Source organism: Archocentrus centrarchus, chromosome 6, assembly GCF_007364275.1.
Source record: "Archocentrus centrarchus isolate MPI-CPG fArcCen1 chromosome 6, fArcCen1, whole genome shotgun sequence".
Lineage (NCBI taxonomy): Eukaryota > Metazoa > Chordata > Actinopteri > Cichliformes > Cichlidae > Archocentrus > Archocentrus centrarchus.
Genome location: NC_044351.1, coordinates 2480054 through 2498851, shown reverse-complemented (window position 1 = coordinate 2498851; position 18798 = coordinate 2480054). Strand labels below are relative to the sequence as shown.

Sequence of the window (18798 nt, the reverse complement as noted above, 5' to 3'; positions counted from 1 at the left end):
TGCACAATCAGGTCAGAGTATGAATGATGGAGCAGAGTTTATGGGAATAAAATCTGAAAACTGTCGACGAGCTCAGAAACTGTGTCTTTAGAAGGTCTCCACGGTAATCCTGTGCATTAGGATTTCCCAGCAGTGCTTATGGATCTGTTATCAGTTAGATTTACTGTTCTGCTGCTGGAACAGGAATCCTAACATTTGGATTTTTGGAAAAAAGAAAGTATAGCTTATTTTGTCATCCTCTGCCTGAAACAAGCTGTTTCAGTGGGGGTGGTTTTAAAGAAACAGGAGCTAAACACCTGCTTTCTTCTGACTGGCCAACTTCTGGAAGCCTGCCGAGGGGGCACCTTTATACACCCCGTCATCTGTAACTTTGGTCCGTTCTAACATGAATACCTGCCACGTCAGCAGAGAGCAGCAGACTCATGCCCCTTTAAAGCTGAGTGAAGCCAAAACACGCCAGTCGCTCAGATTTAAACCAACCGCCAACAGAAAGAAATGCCCGCCAAACAAACTGCAGCCGCTTTGATGCGTCAGGTCTGTTTATCAGACCATCACCCACTTAAATTAATGGCCTAAGTCATTTTTTCAGGTTTTTCAGAAAAGACTGAAAATATGATGATTTAAGCAAAAATAAAACTTTTGATGACTTCGGTCATTATTTTAAGAGGGTGATGATCTGTAAATCCGACCAGCAAGTCAACATCAGAGCCAAAGCAGGACTGAAATCTTTGCTCAGAACGTCCTGCTTACACACAGTAAACAGAGAAGACAGGAGGAGCAGAGGCAGGCATGACCGGTAACACCGGCTGGAGCCTTCAAGCTTCAAATACTGAGCTGAAAGAACTTCAGATTCTTATAAACAATGGATGCCAGACTTTTATAAGCGAGGTGTGACGCCATCAGAGGATGGCAGCATGTTTCCATGAAATAAATCTTTTAAAGTCTCAAACAATAGCAGAGAGATGAAGGCTGACAGGTAAACTCACCTGAACAAGCACAACACAAAGGCCTCAGATTCCTGCAGTTAAACTGAAATGATTCAGTGTGATAAGGATGCAGGTGCAGGAGGCGGAGCCACTTCCACCTGATCTACATTTTACACCAGATGTGAAGCAATAAAGTCAAAACGCAACTCCTCAATTGTGTCATGGTGCGTTCAGGCACAATGTTGAGTGTAGGACACTGCATGCTCAATAAGATAAAAGAAGAAAAGAGGCTCCAGGTGTAAATCAGGTGTACTGATTAAAGGTTTCTGATCATTGTAGCCCCTTAACTGGCAAGGGCCCGGTGACGGGCCGTTTGTAGTCCCTTTTATATGGCAGGCTAGACCCTCCCATTTTTATTGACACGTCATTCGGCCAATCATGTAACTGGCTGCACCAAATCACCTGACAAAGCTACGTGACGCCCTCTGAGTATTATTGGCTCTGGGAACCCCATTTCTTAACATGATTGGCCGAATGAGGTGTCAGTCAAAATGGGCGGGTCTAGCCTGCCATATAAATGCACTTCATTCGGCCCGCGGACCAGACGCAGCCGATTAATAGGCTATGAAATGGGTTGTTCAGAGCCAATAATACTCAGAGGGTGTTATGTAGTTGTTTCAGGTGATTTTATTTGCTGCCAGTTAAGGGGTTAAGGGATCTGCTTTCCACTGCAGGATCCAGGGTCTAAGTAAGGATTATTTTACCCCAAAACCCCCCTGGCTCAGGGAGCAATACTGCACCTGAGTACAGAAAGTTCAGGGTTGGACCTTGCAGTGCTCTACGTGTCTAATTTAAACAGAGTGGAATTGTTTCTTCTAAAAATATTAAGTGAAATCATCACTTCATCCATCACTTTGCACTGCAGGAATCTCCGCCTCCAACTCAGGTCCTGTCAGCCCATCTCCATCACCACGATGACCTCGTATAATAACTCTGTGACTGCTTCAATCACTCTGGAGGTTTTGTTCTGTCCTCTGTGCGACTTCAAATCACACCAGGAGTCTGCGCAGAGCTTTTATTTTGAAAACTGGCCAGCATCGCTGCGTTGTTCATGTCTGACTGCTCAGTGCGGCTTCAGTCAAAAGTAGGCCAGGAGAATATTTTCAGTACAGCCTCCTCTGGGCACATCTGCGCAAATCACAAACATCATCTTAAATGAGTGCAACTGAAGTGGGCATTCTCAACGCGTGGGATTCCCGGGAAGAGCCTACAGCGTTCCCGAGGAGGAAACCTGCTTTAATCTGCCTAATCTCTGCACCCCTTCCTAACAGGGGCACCGTGCTCTGAAGGAGCCTTTTAATTCCTTCAAAAGAAAGCACTTTGTGGTAGTCAGGATGCAAACAGGTTTAACTCCATGGAAGCTTCATTAAACACAGAAACAAACTCCTGCCTGACTGATTGTGCTGCTCTCCTGGTAACCAGTCCGCATCCTTCCAGGAGCAGTCCCATGGAAATCAAAAACTGAATCAACAGGTAACCGATCTCCACAATGTCGTCTTCTTGGGCACCTCTGGAGCGTTTTTGGTGATGCTGCTATCTTTTTGGTTGTTTTTTTAAACCTCGGACCTCCAGTGCTGCGTCAAACTGACCCGAGTTTCATGCGGAGGATCATCGCTGCTGCTGAGAGCAGAGTGTTGAATAATCAGAGTTTCAACACACTGGAGGAGATCCAGCGTATCACCGAGGCATAACTAAATGGGAACATAACAGGACTTCTACAGAGAGACCTAAAAAAGGTGCCCGAGAACACGACCTTGAACGTGAGATCAGCCGTACCTGAATCAGGTCATGTTTTTGATTTTTATGGACCTGTTCACAAAACTGTCTGATCCCAGGACCACCACCCCCCCAGCGAGCTCAGTCCTTCACAGCAGCCACATCTGGATCCACAGAGGTGCAGCAGGCCTGTCAGTACAGTTTGTCCTGCATGGACAGACCACCCTGAGGTCTCTACAGGGACGGTCTACGTCCCCACAGTGTGTTAGTGGTCTACATGAGGGCGTTGAGGTGTCCGGAGTGTCCTACAGAGTTCAGCATCAGAGCTCTCTGGTCCAGCACCTCCCTCTCTCGGCCCAGCGCCGCCCTCTCCTGCTCCACCATGGCTCTGTCCTGCTCCACGGCCGCCCGCTCCCTGTCCAGCCACAGCCTCTCCGCCTGCACCACCGCCCTCTCTCTCTCCAGTGCCGCTCTGTCTCTCTCCACCATCTCCCTCTCTCGCTCCAGCGCCGCCCTCTCCCTCTCCACCATCTCCCACTCCCTCTCCAGCCCCCCCAGGGGCCCGTCGCACGGCTCCGAGCTCCGCTGATTCTGCTCCGAGGCATCGCCGAACGCCTCCTGCGTGTAGTCCGAGGAAGACGGGTGAGGGGGTGGTGGGGGAGGTGGAAGGCGGGGCCTGTGTCTGGGGGCGATGTCCGGGGGCTGATCGTCATCCTGAGTGACGGGCGTCAAGAGGGGAGCGCTGCTTGCCAGCCGGCCCTCCATGGCTTCGTTCATGAGGTGAAACCACGGCCAGGAGGAGGCGCCGTCTGCCACACTCTCCATGCCGACAGGAGGATACTTCAGGTCCTGAGGAGAGCAGAGGATTTTATAAACATGCAGCCACGAGCAGCTGTAATGAGGCGGGACGTTAGTGAAGCTCTACCTTGTATCTCCTCTTCAGATTGTCCCACTTCTTCGCCATCTGGTAAGTGGAGACCTTTCCCTGCAGCCCGAGCTCCTTCAGGATGGCTCTGACAGGAAGTGAGGACACAGAGTCAGGAACACCTCCATCGGGGCTCCTCAGACACTCATCCACACAGGAGGGATACTTACTTCCAGGCGGCTTTGGCAGCGTTCCTCCTCCCGGTGAACAACGCCTCGTTAGCAGCTCGAAGTTTAATCATCCTCCTGGTGTCCTGGTCGGTCACTGAGACACACACAGAGAAATATGCAGGAATTTTTATTTATTTTTACTTTTTTGACACTACCTTACATTTTTTTGAGTGTATAAATTTTATGTCTTCTTTATTTTTTTGCTTTTAATGTGACATTTTGTTTTATATCTTTTGTAATTTCATTTTAGTTTGAATTTTTAGTTTTTATATCTTTATTAGAATACATCTTTTTTATAGAGCATAAATTTCATGTCTATTTTATTTTGAAATTTAATTAAAATAATAATATTGCTGTTAATAAGATTTTTATTTCTTTATTTCATTTTTTTGATTTTTTGTATGCATACATTTCCCATCTTCTTTCATTTATTTACTGTTTTTTTTTAGTTTATATTTTTGTATGGTATTAACTGCAGCAATTTTTAATTTTATTTTTGTCATCACAGACTTTTGTGTTTCTTTTATGTACGGTTTTCTCTGAGGAACTAAATATCGCTTCTTTGCTTGCTGTAATTTGCGTTTGCAGCTGTTCGTGGAGTCTTTTCATCTTTAAAAGCTTAAATCACCTGAAAAAAGCTGGCAGGTGGTTTTGGAGGTGATGAGGAGCAGAAACTTCTGCAGATCTTTATGGAAGCTGTTTTTACAGGACGGTGATGATGAAGAAAGCTTCTTACTTTTATAAGTTGGGTCTGAGGGCGTCGAACACTCCTCTCCACTGGCGTCGATGTAGGTGACGTTCCCGTCAGACTCCGCATTGTCTCCGCCCACCATGCTCTCCAGCTCCGACACGCTGCTCCTCTCCACCATCAGGCAGTCTCTGTCGGGAGGCGGGGACGAGCTGAACACGCCGTCCTCCTCGTTGGTCCAGATGGGCGTCACTCGGGGAGCTTTACCCGCCAGACGTCCCTCCAGAGCGTCGCTCATCAGCTGGAACCAAGGCCACGAGGCCGGGTTGGTCTGACCCTCCATCCCCCGAGGAGGAAACTTCAGGTCCTTCAGACACAGCAGAGAAGACGGAAATATAAACTCTCGTTTAAATGAATGTGAGAATAATCTGTGAGTAAAATGACACACTATATGCTGTTAACATACTGATTAAATATGTTTAGCGGCACATTAGATTTTATTTTCAACCAGATTTAGTTGCAGTTACTTTGTGCATCTAATGTACAGGGTGGTTGTTTTTTTTTTTTAATCCAAATTCACAGATTATAAAATCAGCTTCATAGACAAATTTTTAATAAAACCATTTATCTGATAAAGAAAAATGTAATCCTCATGTGTAATACAACCTTAAAACAAATAAGAAAAATCTATCATTAATATGAAAAAATAAATCCTTCCATAACTAGTAAAATAAAAGATAATGTTTTATTCTGGAACCTGTTGTAAATTGCTTTAATACAATGTTGAAGCGCAGCAGTGTGTATATGTCTACTTTTATTGTGAAAGGAAAGAACAGGAAGAACCCACGGCACTGCGGTACGGACTGAGCAAGAAAAGAAGAATTTCTTACTGTTGAGCTTCAAATCAAACACGTCTGTAACAGTAAAGTTTTATTTCCTGGGGTTTGATTTTCTTTCATTAGAACATCAATAAATAAATAAATAAATCACACAGACTGTCAAACTGCAACGTCAGAACACCTGACCGAGCTGGGGGTGGAGGAGATGCATCTCACAAGCCTGGATGCTGCGTGCATACTCAGAAAGCAGAAAGCATGCTGGGTAATGCAGAGCCAAAGGAAGTCAGACATGCTGCTCCTGCTGCTGCTGAACAAACTGCTGGAGGTGTTCACCTTGAATTTGGTCTTCAGGTTGTCCCACTTCTTGGCAACCTGGTCAGGTGTTATCTTCCCTGTCAGACCCATCTCCTTCACTATTCCCCTGCAGACAAAGCCAACACACACACACACACACACACACACACACACACACACACACACACACACACACACACACACACACACATTAAGAGGAAGCTCTGAAAGTGTGAAATGTTCTGGTCTCAACACAAAGAAAAACAAGGACAGTAAATTATTTCTAAAGTCCACACAATGTTTTTTTAAGCTCAGAACGGAGTCGAGCGCTCCTTCACCTCCACGCCGGTTTGGCGGTGTTCCTCCTCCCGGTGAACAGAGACTCGTTAGCAGCTCGTAACTCGATCAGTCGCCTCGTGTCGTCTTCGGTCACTGTGAAAACAAACACAGACGTTACTCCACACCATGCTTGAATGCATCCAGACCACTCTGTGGTATGTTCTTAAGAACATCAAGACGTCTCACAGTTCCCCTCTTTTCAGTCAGACACTTTTTCTTAATTTATAAAAACTTCCTGCATCCCGATTTATACTGAACAGTGAAGCTCCACCAAGACCATCCAGAACTTTTAGAGCAATCCTGCTACTCAAAACTTCACTTTTACCAACAGACTCCTGCTGAACAGGTTTTAAAACACGACGCAGCAGAACGCAGATGTTCACTTCACCGCTAACTGAACTGGCTGCCTACATCACCCATAATCCCCCTGGACTGCTGGGTAGGACTAAGACCAGCGTCTCCCTTTTGTCTCTCTCTGCTGTTCCTCTGCTCGGAGTTGATCATGTCTGATTGATCTGATTGTGAGCATTTCTTCTTACGTTTGTAGGTGAACTCGGCCATCCGGTGCAGCTCCCCCAGAGCCGCCGACCCGTTCTTCTCCTCGTTATCCACCAGCAGGTCCATTTCGGACTCCGTCAGGAACTCGGCCATCCCGCCTCGGCTTCGGCGGGCTCGCTTCTTGGGCGTCGGCGACAGCGACTCGCAGTCCTCGTCTTCATCCTCCACAATGGGAGTGAGGATGGGCGCGGCGCCGGCAAACCGTCCCTCCATGGCATCGTTCATTCGGTAGAACCAGGGCCAGGAGCTGGGGTTGGTCTCCACGCCTCGAGCGGGAAACTTCAGCTCCTGGAGGAGAAATGACCATCCTGTCAACATCAGCTCCCATTACCCACAATTCACAGGGACACTGCGGCCTCAACAGCCGCTTATTTTAACATGATTCTGCTTTTGTACATGCCAATTAATATTAACTATTAATTATTCATTTAATTAACTCAATTTAACATAAAGAAAAAAAAGGATGCAACGCTACAAAGAGCGAGTGAACGGCAGTGAGTGTATCATATATTGTAGGCGAGAATCCAGTAGATGAAAACCCACCTCCAGCTGCAACACCTGGGGCTAAAAGATGACGTGCCAAAACCTGCAGTTCCCCCAACGTCCAACTTGAGGCTCCAAAAGTGACATTAATGAAGTGAGACCACAGCCTGCATCACTAGCCCCACCCACTACTGATTTCAACCCGCGCGACATCGTCCCTGCAAGTCGTGAACAAACCACTTGTTGCGCAGCAGGTGAGAGGACGTACCTTGTATCTCCTCTTCAGGTTGTCCCACTTCTTGGCCAGCTGGTCTGTGGTCAGCTTCCCCTGAAGGCCCAGCTCATAGAGGATCGCTCTGAGAAATGAAAGAAATAAAGATCATTTGAATCTGAGTCCAACCTCACAGCCCAGTCCCCTCAAACCTCAAATCACTAATCAGCTGCTTGTACAGTTATTGAACCCATCGACAAGCTTAATTAATGCTGACAAACTGCCGCTCCCGCCTGACAACGAGCAGAAAAATAAATAAATAAATGTCAGAAATTATTATTAAAATGTCCAGGATGCCTGAAACATACAAACAAAAATGTTAGAAATATTTATATAACTGAAAAAATATTTTTAATTTTATTTATATTAATTTATATTTTCCAGAAAATATCATAAATATTACAAAAAAGTCAAAAAGCACTGTAAAAAAAATTCTCAAAAAGCTTAATATCTGAACATAATCATAAACTTAAAAACTGATGTCCAAAAAAAGAAAAATATCAATAAAACGTCTGAAAAATAATTTCATGACAATAAAATGTTTATAAAGCACAGAAAATGTATGTTTGAAAATAAAACCTGTCAAAATACTTCGATAAATAAGATTCAGCAAATAGTGCAATATGAAATCTAAGAAAACCTCACAAAAACACAAAAATATGAAAATATTTGCAAATGTCGAAGCTGTGTCCGACATGCAAATCTCCAAAATTATGAACACACTGAGTTTAACAGCTGTTGCTTCACCTGCCTGATCTCTTAAAGGCAGAGGAAGTGGAGGTCTTCACGCCGCTCCTCAGACCTGGTTCAGCTCAGAAACCAGTCCTGAGGAGCTCTGATTCGGGTCCACATGTGTGTTAAACTCACCTCCAGGCTGGCTTGGCCGAATGTTTCCTGCCGGTGAAGAGCGCTTCGTTGGCCGCTCGAAGTTTGATCATACTCTCCGTCTCTTGTTCGGTCACTGTCAACGAGAAGAGCGGTTTAGGAGCAGTTCAGGAGGAAGGCTGGTGTGACCACGGCTGTCACGGGGACAAAGTCCAATACTGTGTCGGAGGCGTGTGAGGAGTGATTACAGTATAACCTGGTGATGTCAGCCAGGTGTGTCTGCCTACTTTTATACGAGCATTCGGTCATCCTCCTCCAGCCCATCGGGATGCCCTCGGGAGGTGGAGCTTCAGCGTGAACTGCCCCGTGGTCTGCTGCAGTTTCAGCCGCCACCGTGTCCTCCATTTCTGTCTTGATGAGGAACTCCAGGATGTCGGTGTTCTCCTGGTTCTGGTTGGGCTGGCTGTTCCCACGGGAAGCGCCGTTGCTGGCGGTCTCCGGACTCAGCACCAGGTTGCTGTTGTAGAGGCGACCCTGCATGGCTTCATCCATGATGTGGAACCAGGGCCATGACTCCACAACGGCCCCCATGTGGTCCTGGCCCTGGTAGGGCTGCTTTAGGTCCTGGAAAGAGGATAACAGGCTGAAACAGGGACATACCGTAAGTAGCTGCAGCTGAGCATCAGCTTCACAGAGAGAAAACGGCCAAATAAAAAGAATTAAAAGCAAGAGAAAACATATGAACACATTTAAATCTGTCAGTCTTTTAAAGCTTCGCTCCAGTCCACTTTAGCTCCTCGCTCCCTAAGAGACTCAAAAGCAGACAGATGTGCTCACCTCGAAGAAAAACTCATGAAACCCTCCATAAATTTCCCTCAATGTGGGACAAATAAATTCTTATCTTATCTTAAAAAATGATTAATATAAAAGTAATGAATCAAAAAACAAAACAAAGTGTCTCCTCATGTGGTTGCTCTGCAGATGATGGTCCTGGTTCTTCTCATAAACCAGGTCTCCGGGTCAGATTATCACCTGCACCTGCAGTCCAACATGGAGGAGGAGGAGTCATCGTCTCGGGATACAGCTGAGTGATTTCAAAGATCGCAGCGCGAGACAGGAAGTTCAGACATTTTAAATAAGAGTGACGGGGCTGTCCATGAGTATATTCCACCACTTCCACACCCTCTCATGTTACCTTGTATTTTGTCCGCAGGTTGTCCCATTTTTTGGCGATTTGGTCTGCCGTCAGCTTCCCTTCCAGACCGAGGCCTTTCAGGATGGTACTGAGGAGACAGGAGGAAGGACTCAGAGAGGAGAGCAAGAAGATGCTGCCAATCATCATACTGCACACCTCTCTGCATTATAACGGTGTTCTCTTATATGTAGACGTTTGGCTGGCTGGTATGGACCACGATTAGTAAGGTAACTGGTTCCTCGTGAAATTAAACTGATTCTGCTGCTCCTCGGCTCACCTGTCACCTGCTCAGGTGAGCCCTGGAGAAGAGCTGATTCCTACCTCCAGGCTATCTTTGCAGAGTTCCTCTTTCCTGTGAACAGGGCCTCGTTGGACGCCCTGAACTCGATCAGCCTCTTCACATCTTCCTCGGTCACTGCGGGCAGGCAGCAGAGGTCAAAGGTCAGCAGCGCCTTCGAACACCCCGGACACTGCACAGGTGCGCATACAGGTACTTACTCTTATAGGAGTTCTCTGGGAAGTGAGGCAGCGGGTGGGGGGTTGGCTCCATCGTGATCATGAGAGGAGACAGCTAGGAGACAAGGAAGGAAGAAAGGAAGGAGGCTTCGGGCCCGATGCTAACTACATCCGCTAGCGCATCCTGCAGCTCCGCCAGCTCCGCTCCTCCTACAGCGGGGCTCCTCCGTCCATCACGGTGGCCGTGCCGGGCGGTCTCCGTCTCTGTGAACGGGCGGCCGTTCACCGTCTCCTTCCGGTACGCCGTTAACGGACGGAGGCTGGGAACTAGCTCAGGCGGCTAAAGCTAAACAACAAACGGACCGCGGAGCCGGGCTTCCCACGCACCGCGACACCGGCTCCCCTTAGCTCGGCTCGGCCCCGACCTCCGCCGACTCACGGTATCTTATGTCACCTCCTCCGACTGGCGGATGAATTAAAGCGTCCCCGTTACCGGAGCTTGCATCCCGACTCTCTGCTCCGAGAAGAGGGTACGCTCGGTATGGTCACCGAGGCCCCTCCGCCGTCACCCGACCTGCGTCTCGGGAGGGCGGGGTCAAAACATAAACAGGAATTTTTTTAATTGATTTTTTTATATGATTATTATTATTATTATTATTATTATTATTATTATTATTATTATTACCCACCCATCTTCTTCTGTCTATCTGACTCAGGGCTGGAGACTATCCCAGCTGCCACGGGGCGAGAGGCGGGGCACACCTGGACAGGTCGACAGCCTTTCACAGAGCTAACGCAGAACACAGTTTAGAACCACCAGGTACCCTAACCCCACTGACTGCCGGTCTGTGGATGTAGGAGGAAGTCGGAGAACCCGGAGAGAACTTACGCAGACATGGGGAGAACCCAGGACCACCGCCCCATCGCGCTGCCCTGCCACTTAATATTATTATTAGTGGATTTTACTTAATTATTTTATTTTATAGCCCCTATTTAACGTTTAAACAAATAGTTTAAGAATTAATCAAACATAATAGGATATAATGTGTAATATTTGCTTTTTTCCCACTTCAGTGGTGGAAGGTGTTAGATGTTAAGTCAAATTTTACCAAATAGTAGTCTAAAGGAGTATTTTCAGTAAAAGTACACAGCATCCGCTTTCTGTCGATTCGAATCAGCTGGTTTTGCAGTAAAGTCCCCACAGGGAGTTTATCCCAGTCCAGCTCAGACCCACAAGTCCCAAATCACGTCCCAGTATGACTCCCAGAGCAGGACCCACAAATGTAAATCCAAGCCTCTAATAAAGTCCCAGATCAGACCAGCAGCGGGTCATAAGTCCAGACCTGAATACATACAAACCTGAAGATTCAGTATTTTCTGTGATAAATGAAAATAAATGTTTGGAGCCAGAAATGTGGGAACATCTGTGGCTGATTATATATATATCTGAGTGTGTTTGGGTTAAAATTAATTAATTAATTAATTATTTATTTTGAGTATATTTAACTCCATGTTGTTCTGTGCTCCGCCGCCGTCACTCTGTTGTGTTGTTTGTTTGTCTCATTTAGTCATTGTGGTGCAAATGATCACACGGACCCGTTAATGTGCCCCCTGCAGGCTGCAGGAAGCCTCTGCAGGCGGAACCTGCTCAGCATCCTGCGCCCCAGTCAGCTCCATCACATTCAGGGAATACCACACCAGAAACACGCCTTCACACTTAAAGTCTTTCTCATCAGGGTTCTGTGATCAATCTGTAACTGGTACCAATCGATATTGTAGTCAGCCTGTCAGAGCGCACGTTGGAGGGAACGCAGCTTTTGTTTGTTGTTGCTGTTTGTTAACAAGCAGAAATGTCATAAAGTGTGCTGTTGGTATTTTAGTTTGAAAGTCAGGACCGGACCCTCAGGTGTATCCTGTTCTAGCCTGACTCAGGTCGCAGCTCGGGTGGTGCTGGACGTGCTGATGGCTGAATGATGGAGTTCGCGCTACGGTTCACGTCGACATAAAGCAGCCTGCTCGGTGGCTTCACCCTTATTCTGCTCCAACAGCTCATTCCCGCACAGGTAACGTCACGTGACTTTAACCTGCTTTATCAGTGTCACCAGCGGAGAGATGCGCGTGTCGTTATGGTGATAGTAACCAATAAACAAGAGGATGTCGAGGAGGATGCTGTTCCTGCTTGTTTGCATGAATATGACTTTAGATCCTTTTATTTATGATTACGGTTAAAATGATGTCATCTAAACACACACCTTTAGACGTAAGGGACTATTTTAGACTAATAATTCTGTCGTCATTTCCGCCTTTAAGCGTCGATAGTAAACAGGCGAGAGCAGAGGTCACATCCTCCAGGCTCAACCTGTCACCTGCGACAGAAACACCCTCATCCTGCTGATTCAGCCCAAGCAGGAGTCCAAAGTTCAGCGTGATTCAGTTATTAACAAAATAACCAAAAACAGGTTAACTATCGCTGTTAATTCATAGCCTATTAATGTTTCCCATTTTCCATCACAAATAACCACAGAAAAACAAAACAAGCACAAACACCCGTTTTCATTCTGGTTGTTTTTTGGTGGGAGATGAATCTAAAAATATAATCAAGGATGCACATTATGGAGGACCAAAACTGACATAATTAAAAATAAAAGCATATATATATATATATATATATATATATATATATATATATATATATATATATATATATATATATATATATATATATATTTTTTTTTTTTTTTTTTTTAATGTTTTGTCTTTTCCTTATACAAGCCTTTGTTCTTTTTACATTTCCTCGTCTCCTTTTTTTAACTTTACTGTATGCATTTCTGCCTCATTATACAAATGAGGAGGGCTGCCTTCTTGCTCCAGCTCCTCTACTATTGGTCAATAAACAGGAAGAAGCAGGATCCATGTGCAGATCGATTGTGCATGCCTGCGCTTTTGGCCGTTTCAGGAGAACGCCTAATTTTAGAGGAAGTGAAGCCCTAGCAGAGATGGGTCAATATCACCAAAAAGTGCTTTTGGGACATCGTAATTTATCCCAAAAAAAGTTTCAATTTGCCAACTAATTTCATATCCACTGTATCAAGTTGACCATAGGCTGTTGTAAATGAATGTTGGTCACGCTCCCACACTTTTTATGAATTTACTGCAAGCAGATGAAGAATGATCACATTGTAAAATATGTCCACCCTGTCATGGACAAAGTCAAATGAAAATAAATACATTTTCATACCAACATGATTATACAATGCACATTTTCAAACGGATAGTTTGTCCCTTGCTCAATAATAATATTTATTTGGTAAAAGAAGGCTTTTGAAAATAGTGAAATAATTGCAAATTGCTCGTGTCTTCAAAGAATCTGTGATAGCTGTGTTTTCCTTTTTCAATAAAATCTCTAAAAACCACGATCTGATCAGTTTTTCAGTCAATATTATTTAGCAGTGATTAGTTTATTAAGAAAACGTGAAAAGCTTTTACTAACCAAGGACGATAACTTGATTATTTTTAAAAAACTGAAAAATTACAGGGTGGACAAAAATTAACTGCTGACATGAACAGATTTATTAAGAGCTTTCTCAACAAAGGTGAACATTACAAAATATAAATATGAACATTCATAAGCTTTTTGCATCACAATTAAGATCTATGATAGGATCTAAGGTGGCAAAAGGAAGTGTATGACTAACTGCTTCTCTGGGAGTCACTTCCTAAGTTCTTCATTGTATCGAACACAAACTCTGCATTTTTCTCTTAAGTTGTGTGACTGTTTGCTTGTGTCCAGTTGTCATTTGACTAACATAATCTTTCAGAGGGCAGCACGGTGGTGTGGCGGTTAGCACTGCTGCCTCACAGTTAGAATGACATCTAGAAGGTCTGGGTTTGATTCCACCTTGGCCCGGGCCTCTCTCTCTCTCTGTGTGGAGTTTGCATGTTCTCCCCGAGTCTGCGTGGGTTTCCTCCCACAGTCCAAAGATGTGCACTTACCGGGGTCAGGTTAATTAGTCACTCTAAATTGCCCATAGGTGTGAATGGTTGTCTGTCTCTCTGTGTTAGGCCTGCGACAGGCTGGCGACCTGTACAGGTGTACCCTGCTTCTCACCCTATAACAGCTGGGATAAGCTTCAGCCCCCCCCCCCACGACCTTGAACAGAATAAGCAGAAGAGAATGGATGGATGGATGGATGGATGGATGGATGGATGGATGGATGGATGGATGGAGGGAATCTTGTAGAAACAAGGATGTTACTTTAAAAAAAAAATAATCTCAATTGTACTGATGCATTTCTCCCACAGTAAGTTAAGGCAGCAGGATACTCGTCTCTCTCTCTCTCTATCTTCTCTGTCTCACTGAGCTCAGGGATATTCTTCTTCTTCTTCTTCTTCTTCTTTCCAGTCTTTCTGTCTTTATCTCTTCCTCTGTCTGGAGCAGCATCTTGGTGTTCCCAACATTGCTGTGCTGTCTCTGCTCTGGACCCATTGCTCTAAAAAGACAACACAAAACTCACCAATGACCCTGTTTAGCAGTATGAGCCTTATGTGAGAAAAAAAGTTCAAATAACTCTTAAATTATCACCATCTCATCAAAATATGTAAAAAAAAGAAAAGAAAAGAAAAGAAAATCCCAAATATACAATACAGAGTCCACCCTGTCATGTGGGGTTTGGTGACAGGGTGGACATTTTTGGATTAATTTAGTATCTAAGAAGCATATGGAGGACCATCAGCTACCAAAGTTATTGATTACTGAAGGAGACCACATGCTTTTTAAAATATATTTAAACTTCATGAAAACTTTTTCTGTTAATCAGCTTTTCCTCTGACAGGGTGGACATGCTAAGGTTGACCACACCTGCCTACCAACATAATTACATCAAAATTAGGAAATATAAGCTGCTCACTGTAGCTGCTGCAGTTGTTTGAACCTCCACTGAAGAAAGACAGATTCAGGCTGTTGATGTTACTGATTTCATTAGTTGGTCTCTTAAAGGGGCAGTTACTCCATGATGACAGGGTGGACAGTAGTTTTAGGGACGTGCACAAAATGTTAAATAAAATAATAAAAATAGAGACAAAAAAAATCAAAATGGTTTGTTTTACCCAATAATTTGGTAAGAGTAATAAGAACATTTAAAAAGTATTTTCATTTTGTGCCATTTAATACCTTATTACACTGCCTGAAAGGAGCAGAGCAGCGTGTGGGACGTAGCAAAAACAGATCCATCCAACCAAAGAAAATGCTATAAAATTAGTCAAATTCATTTAAAGAAACTTGTTCTTGTACTGATGTGTGTGTCAGTGTATCCACATTTATAATAATAATACCTCAATTTTTCATTATTTTGAAACATGTTAACAATAATTTATTGATTCTGATGAGGACACCAAAAGGTACTTTATACTGATATTAACCCAGATGTCTCAGACAATTGCAGAAGAATTCAGTCACCTTGCTAGCTTAGCTGAAACAATACTGTCAGTGATGAGTATTTATTGTTTTGTGTAGATATTTGAGAGGCTACTCCGTTTAGCTGCAGACACAGATAATGAAGCTGACCCATTAGTTCTCCAGATTTTGGAGGAGGTGGCGTGTCGCTTGCACAACTGTCGGGAGACCTGGATATTTGATACCTGCTGATGCCTTGGAATCGTTTTTGCTTGCGGGTGTGTCAGTTACGGATATTGCCGAATTTTTTGGGGTCAGTGAAAATCAGTGCACAATCGATCTGCACATGGATCCTGCTCCTTCCTGTTTATTGACCAATAGTTAAGGAGCTGCAGCAAGAAGGCAGCCCTCCTCATTTGCATAATGAGGCAGAAATGCATACGGTAAAGTAAATATATATATATATATATATAAGTAAATATATATATATATATATTTCTGCTTTTATTTTTAATTATGTCAGTTTTGGTCCTCCATAGAACAGGTGTGCTATGAGCTTCACGGGTCTTTATCGGTCCTTTGCTGTTTCTGTGTGTGGGATTAGAAACAGTCAGTGTCTGCCACATAAATGCTGTAACACCTGACACCATGAACACACCTGTAGCTGGGCTGTTTGCTTCCTCTGCTCCATCCTGGGAGTGAGGGACTAAGATACGAGGGGGGAAATCAAGGAGGGGAACTGAGAGGGGCAAACGCTTTCTTTGAGACACCTCTTGACTCCCATCATGCATCCCCAGGCACTCAGACTCCATCCACACTGAAAGCTTTATTTAAACACAGGTTCGCCCACTTAAACCTGTAGTTTTACTATCAGGCAAAGGTTACGTTGTCTTTAAAGTACTTCCTGCTGTTGCTTTTCTGTTATATTCTGTACCTGCTTCCTGTGCACATTGGCATGCTCGTGCCCAGTGTGCACAAATGGTCACATGACATGTGTTTTCAGGTGCCTAAAATGATGGCGAAACATTAACTGGACATGTTGTTGCCCTCCTGCCATCAAACACAGGTTCATTAAGTTGTGTTGTGCAGCATCATGTTGGCCAGGAAGGGCCTCTTGCCGGATGGCTTCCTGCTGACCCGGCTGGCAGAGGACCAGAACCAGCCAAACCGCAGTCGTTCGAGGTCTCAGAGAGCCCGCTTCATCACCAAGACAGGATCCTGCAACGTGGCTCACAAGAACATCAGGGAACAGGTAGAACAGCGACTGTTGAGACTCAAAAACGTGCAGTTTATCTAAAGCTGATGTAAGACTTTCTGGTGCGTTTCAGGGTCGCTTCCTGCAGGATGTTTTCACCACCATGGTGGACCTGAAGTGGCAGCACTCCCTCCTCATCTTCACCTCAGCCTTTCTCTGCTCCTGGATGCTCTTTGCTATGATCTGGTGGCTCCTCGCCTTCGCTCACGGAGACCTGGAGCCCCGTGACCCCAACGGCGAGCCCGGGCCAGTCCCCTGTGTCACCGCCATCCACTCCTTCACCTCTGCCTTCCTCTTTTCCATTGAAGTCCAGGTGAGAGTAACTTCTACTCGCTGAGTGATGCAGGAGTAGGCGTCTGTCCTTTGGTAACCCTGAGCACTTCCATCTAGGTGACCATCGGTTTTGGCGGCAGGATGGTGACAGAGGAGTGTCCGATGGCCATCACTGTGTTGATCATTCAGAACATTTTGGGGCTGATTATCAACGCCGTGATGCTCGGCTGCGTGTTCATGAAGACGGCGCAGGCCAACCGGCGAGCAGAGACGCTCATCTTCTCCAGAAACGCCGTGATTGCTCCTCGAAACGGCCGGCCGACCTTCATGTTCAGAGTCGGAGACCTAAGGAAAAGCATGATCATCTCAGCCACAGTCCAGCTGCAGGTGACCCACAGCTTCACCTGAGCTCCACAGTCATTTCAGAAACACTCTGACACATCAGCTCTGGTCAGTATTAGTCTGCTGATTGTGTAAAGACAGGAACAGACAAACAACCACAAAGAGGCAAAAACACAACCACAAAGAGACACAAAGCAACCACAAAGTGGCTTTTCAACCTGAAAATTTCCCTCCAGGTGGTCCGGCGGACGGTGACGTCAGAGGGCGAGGTGATTCCCGTGTGCCAGCTGGACATCCAGGTGGAGAACCCTCTGAGGAGTAATGGCATCTTCCTGGTGTCTCCTCTGATCATCAGCCACACCATGGAGCGAGGGAGCCCTCTGTATGAGCTGTCCGCCCAGTCGCTGGCCTCCGAGGACCTGGAGATCATCGTCATCCTGGAAGGCAGGATCTTCACCTTTATTCATAAAGTGCTTCGAGGCGCCTGCAGTTGTGAATTGGTGCTACATAAATAAAACTTTCTGGACTGAAATGAAAATTGCAAAGCAGGTCCCATGTTGACCTTTAACCTTGTGTGCGTTTTATTTCTTCTTTAAGGTGTGGTGGAGACGACGGGGATCAGCATGCAGGCTCGGACCTCCTACATACCGGAGGAGATCCTGTGGGGGAGGCGCTTCGTCTCCATCATAACGGAGGAGGACAGCAGGTACTGCGTCGACTACTCCAAGTTTGGAAACACGGTTCCTGTCCGGATGTCGTCTCTCAGCGCCAAGGAGCTCGACCAGACCAGAGGAGTCCAGGAAGGTGGGTCAGATGTCCAGCTGCAGGGGTGGGGGTTGGTTCGAGCTGGCAGAGGAGGCTTCCGCAGAGGAGGAAGGGCCTACGACGGCTCCGCCCCTCACCCTTGGTACGCCCAATCGGAGAAACCAGAGAAGGAGGTGGAGCAGAAAGGACAGAAGAAGACGGTGCAGCTGGAGGTGATCGGACGGCAGATCGAAGAGGACGAACTCGGAGAGATGAGCGACTGAACACCACTCCTAAATAAAACTGCACTCAGTTCCTCCATGTGCCTGTTAGTGGATGCTGTTCTCCCACAATGCAATGCACTAAAGTGTGTCAGAGCTGGAAAAGCATGGCAGTGAAATGTTTGTGAAGAAGACAGAAAATAACATTATTATTAGACAAACACTGAATGTGTCTGTGTTAGGTTTGTCTCCTTTCCTGTTACTGAAAGTACTCACGATAATTATATTTATTTACCACATACTCATCTAAATTATAATGACCACAGCAACAGAAACTGACCACATCAGATGTTGTTCCTTGTTTTTTCCTGTGCATATTGACCACAGGCTAAACACGACTGGAACCTGCTGACATTTTGGGACTCCGTTAACTGTTGTTGTCTTCTTTCATTCCCTCGTGGTTATTGTCTCATCCTTTAGTCACAGATTATTTACAAACCCGTGTATGTAGATTATTATACTGCAGATAAAAGAACTGATAAAGGCCAGTAAGTACTGAGGTTTGTAGCACACGATGTCCTGGTGGTTTAGAAAACTTTATTTAAGGTTTGGATATGAATTTCAATATTTGTGATGTTTAATAAATGTTTTTCCTTATGCTTTTTGTCAAGGTTTTTTATTGTGCCATCTGAGACCCACAAGCTGGGTTTAAAGCAGGGATCCTCAAATCCAGGCCTCAAGGTTCGGTGTCCTGCAGCTTTTAGATGTGTCCCTGATCCAACACCCCTGAGTCACATATAGAAATCATTAGCAGGACTCTGGGAAC

The 18798-nt window shown here is 45.3% G+C and overlaps 2 protein-coding genes across 4 annotated transcripts; one reads left to right on the top strand and one right to left on the bottom strand.

The window, feature by feature from the left end:
• Positions 1-1515: 1515 nt before the first annotated feature.
• Positions 1516-10311, bottom strand: LOC115781732 (uncharacterized). The gene is made up of 13 exons (XM_030731565.1): positions 9788-10311; positions 9611-9704; positions 9290-9377; positions 8382-8718; positions 8137-8230; positions 7267-7354; positions 6497-6803; positions 5957-6050; positions 5658-5745; positions 4534-4852; positions 3798-3891; positions 3628-3715; positions 1516-3551 (listed from the first exon to the last, which is right to left on the bottom strand). Exons 1-13 carry the CDS (start codon positions 9846-9848, stop codon positions 2976-2978), a joined length of 2328 nt encoding a protein of 775 aa, XP_030587425.1. The 5' UTR covers positions 9849-10311; the 3' UTR covers positions 1516-2975.
• Positions 9736-18553, top strand: kcnj11l (potassium inwardly rectifying channel subfamily J member 11, like). 3 transcript variants are annotated; one of them, XM_030731574.1, is made up of 8 exons: positions 9736-9779; positions 10462-10565; positions 11626-11808; positions 16227-16389; positions 16466-16705; positions 16783-17052; positions 17244-17451; positions 17605-18553. In XM_030731574.1, exons 4-8 carry the CDS (start codon positions 16231-16233, stop codon positions 18033-18035), a joined length of 1308 nt encoding a protein of 435 aa, XP_030587434.1. In that variant the 5' UTR covers positions 9736-9779; positions 10462-10565; positions 11626-11808; positions 16227-16230; the 3' UTR covers positions 18036-18553. The 3 variants fall into 3 exon arrangements, with proteins under 3 accessions (XP_030587434.1, XP_030587432.1, XP_030587433.1); XM_030731572.1 differs by having other exon boundaries at positions 9737-9779; positions 16204-16389; XM_030731573.1 differs by lacking the exons at positions 9736-9779; positions 10462-10565 and having other exon boundaries at positions 11429-11808; positions 16204-16389.
• Positions 18554-18798: the final 245 nt, after the last annotated feature.

Coding starts and splice junctions, on each gene's coding strand:
- LOC115781732 (XM_030731565.1), bottom strand. CDS start 9,848: ATGATCACGATGGAGCCAACCCCCCACCCGCTGCCTCACTTCCCAGAG. Junction 9,705..9,787: donor CCCAGAGAACTCCTATAAGA/GTAAGTACCTGT, acceptor GCCTGCCCGCAG/TGACCGAGGAAGATGTGAAG. Junction 3,716..3,797: donor GCTGCCAAAGCCGCCTGGAA/GTAAGTATCCCT, acceptor ACTTCCTGTCAG/AGCCATCCTGAAGGAGCTCG.
- kcnj11l (XM_030731574.1), top strand. CDS start 16,231: ATGTTGGCCAGGAAGGGCCTCTTGCCGGATGGCTTCCTGCTGACCCGG. Junction 16,390..16,465: donor ACAAGAACATCAGGGAACAG/GTAGAACAGCGA, acceptor GGTGCGTTTCAG/GGTCGCTTCCTGCAGGATGT. Junction 16,706..16,782: donor TCTTTTCCATTGAAGTCCAG/GTGAGAGTAACT, acceptor ACTTCCATCTAG/GTGACCATCGGTTTTGGCGG.